The following is a 2,416-nucleotide window of genomic DNA, read 5'->3' on the forward strand; positions in this document are numbered from 1 at the left end:
ATCTGTCAAGGTACTGCACAGGTTTCCAGAGAGATTAACATTTTGTTTAACCTGTAGTCTGCTCAGATATGAAATCTGTCCCGGGGATCAAAAGAGATGGCATCCCCCCCCCACACTCCTCCATTCTCTACTCAGCTATTGTTCCGGTAGCCAGCAGAGGCAGACATTCAAAAAAGAATGCTGATGTTTTACTGAGTGAATGGTGTTCATTTATGTCACACAGTAAATTTCTTTCCCATAGACACACCCCATGATGAACCCACAACAGGGAAATCAAACGTCCATCACAGAATTCATCCTCCTGGGATTTGGGACGCTCCCTGAACTGCAAATCCTTCTTTTCCTGCTGTTTCTAGTGATCTACATTGCAACCATGGCTGGGAACATCCTCATCGTGGTACTAGTTGTGACTGATCAGCACCTTCACACCCCCATGTACTTCTTCCTGGGGAACTTGTCCTGCTTGGAGACCTGCTACACCTCGACCATCCTGCCCAGCTTGCTCGCCAGTCTCCTGACTGAGGGCAGGACTATTTCATTCAATGGGTGTCTCACACAATATTATTTCTTTGCTTCTATGGTTGCGACAGAATGCTTTCTCTTATTGGTGATGTCTTATGATCGGTATTTAGCCATAGGCAATCCACTTCACTATGCAGCCCATATGAGTGTCAGGTCTTGCCTCCAGCTTGCAGGTGGCTCTTGGACAGGTGGCTTCCTACTTAGTAGCATAACAACATTGTCGATATCCCAGCTGACTTTCTGTGGACCCAATGATATTGACCATTTCTTTTGTGATTTTATCCCCCTGGTAAAAATCTCCTGCAATGATCCTCAGATGATGGAAATGTTGGCTTTCGCACTCAGCTTGATTTTGTTACTGGTCCCATTCCTACTTACTTTGATGTCCTACATCTACATCATTGCAATCATCCTAAGAATCCCTTCCAGCACCGGGAGGCAAAAGGCCTTTTCCACCTGCTCCTCCCACCTCATTGTGGTGACCATGTATTATGGAACTCTGTTGATTGCCTATATGTTCCCCACGACCAACTCACTGAGAGACTTCAAGAAAGTTCTCTCTGTCTTCTACACTGTCCTGACTCCCCTGGTGAATCCCCTCATCTACAGCCTGAGAAACAAAGAGGTCAAGGAGGCTCTGAGGAAAGCTAGCAGGAAGTTCATGTTTGGACAATACTAACCAATCAGTTTCCTTAGGTTAAAATAAAATAGACATACCATAGGCTGGTTTAGGGCCTTAATCAAAGCCTGCTGTAGTCTAATGTCATGGTTCCATTAGTTTCCTTGGGCTTCTTGCCATGCTCTTACAGAATCACAGTAACATGGGCACAGATAGACCTCTTAAAACCTGTGACCCCATTCTTTTTAGGACTTATGTAAGATGCCACAGGTGGATACTACTGGGCTGGTGGGAGATTTGAACTTGAGACTGATCAAAGATCAGAAAATGAGGGAGACTGTGCTCAGTGAGAGGGTGCAGGCAAAATTGACTCAGCAGGAATGCTGAGCACCCATTCATTGTAGGGTTAGAGACTTCTTTACCAACACACACATACACACACAAATATGATACCTATATTATAAAAATATTGAGTTGCAACATCACCATGGAACTCCAATGTTAGGCAATTGTATAATTAACTTTTGTTTCTTATAGTGTATTTTATCCCCAGGCTTCTTTCCAAAGGAACAGAAAAGCAAAAGGAAACCCTCTAACCCAGTGGTTCTCAACCAGGGGTATGCGTACACAGGTCTTCAAGGTGGTACATCAACTCATCTAGATATTTGCCTAGTTTTATAACAGGCTACATAAAAAGCACTAGCAAAGTCAGTACAAACTAAAATTTTCTACAGACAATGACTTGGTTATACTGCTCTATATACTATACACTGAAATGTAAGTACAATTTTTATATTCCAATTGTTTTATTTTATAATTATGTGGTAAAAATGAGAAAGTCAGCAATTTTTCAGTATGAGTGTGCTGTGACACTTCTGTATTTTTATGTCTGATTTTCTAAGCAAGTAGCTTTTAAGTGAAGTGAAACTTGGGTTTCACAAGACAAATCAGACTCCTGAAAGGGGTACAGTAGTCTGGAAAAGTTGAGAGCCATTGCTCTAACCTGTGCCACAGGACACCAGCCCAGGCCTCTTATTTGCCCATTTTCAACAATGATTTAGAGCCAGTTTTTCAGGATACTTGGCTGCCCAGTGGGATTTTCAAAAGCATCTGGGCACCTCACCTGACAGATCTGGCCCTGCAGGCGAGTCAGGCAGGGGAACGTCTATCTTCCTCAGGTCTATGCATCGCTCTGGGGCTTCAGAGTCCGGGTGCCTGGTGTGGGGCTGCAGAGGGCATGTCCAGAAGCACAAGTATAGGGGCCTGTGGCCCTTT

The 2,416-nt window shown here is 43.9% G+C and overlaps 1 protein-coding gene across 1 annotated transcript; it reads left to right on the top strand.

Moving 5' to 3' along the window:
• The first annotated feature begins 250 nt into the window (after positions 1-250).
• Positions 251-1,201, top strand: LOC113405793 (olfactory receptor 11L1-like). The gene has a single exon (XM_026647047.1). It carries the CDS (start codon positions 251-253, stop codon positions 1,199-1,201), a length of 951 nt encoding a protein of 316 aa, XP_026502832.1.
• Positions 1,202-2,416: the final 1,215 nt, after the last annotated feature.

Source organism: Terrapene carolina, unplaced genomic scaffold (assembly GCF_002925995.2).
Source record: "Terrapene carolina triunguis isolate 2854851 unplaced genomic scaffold, T_m_triunguis-2.0 Scaffold50913, whole genome shotgun sequence".
Classification (NCBI taxonomy): Eukaryota; Metazoa; Chordata; order Testudines; family Emydidae; genus Terrapene; species Terrapene triunguis.

What these genes read in the sequence shown, in the direction of transcription:
- LOC113405793 (XM_026647047.1), top strand. Translation starts at nt 251, where the DNA reads ATGATGAACCCACAACAGGGAAATCAAACGTCCATCACAGAATTCATC.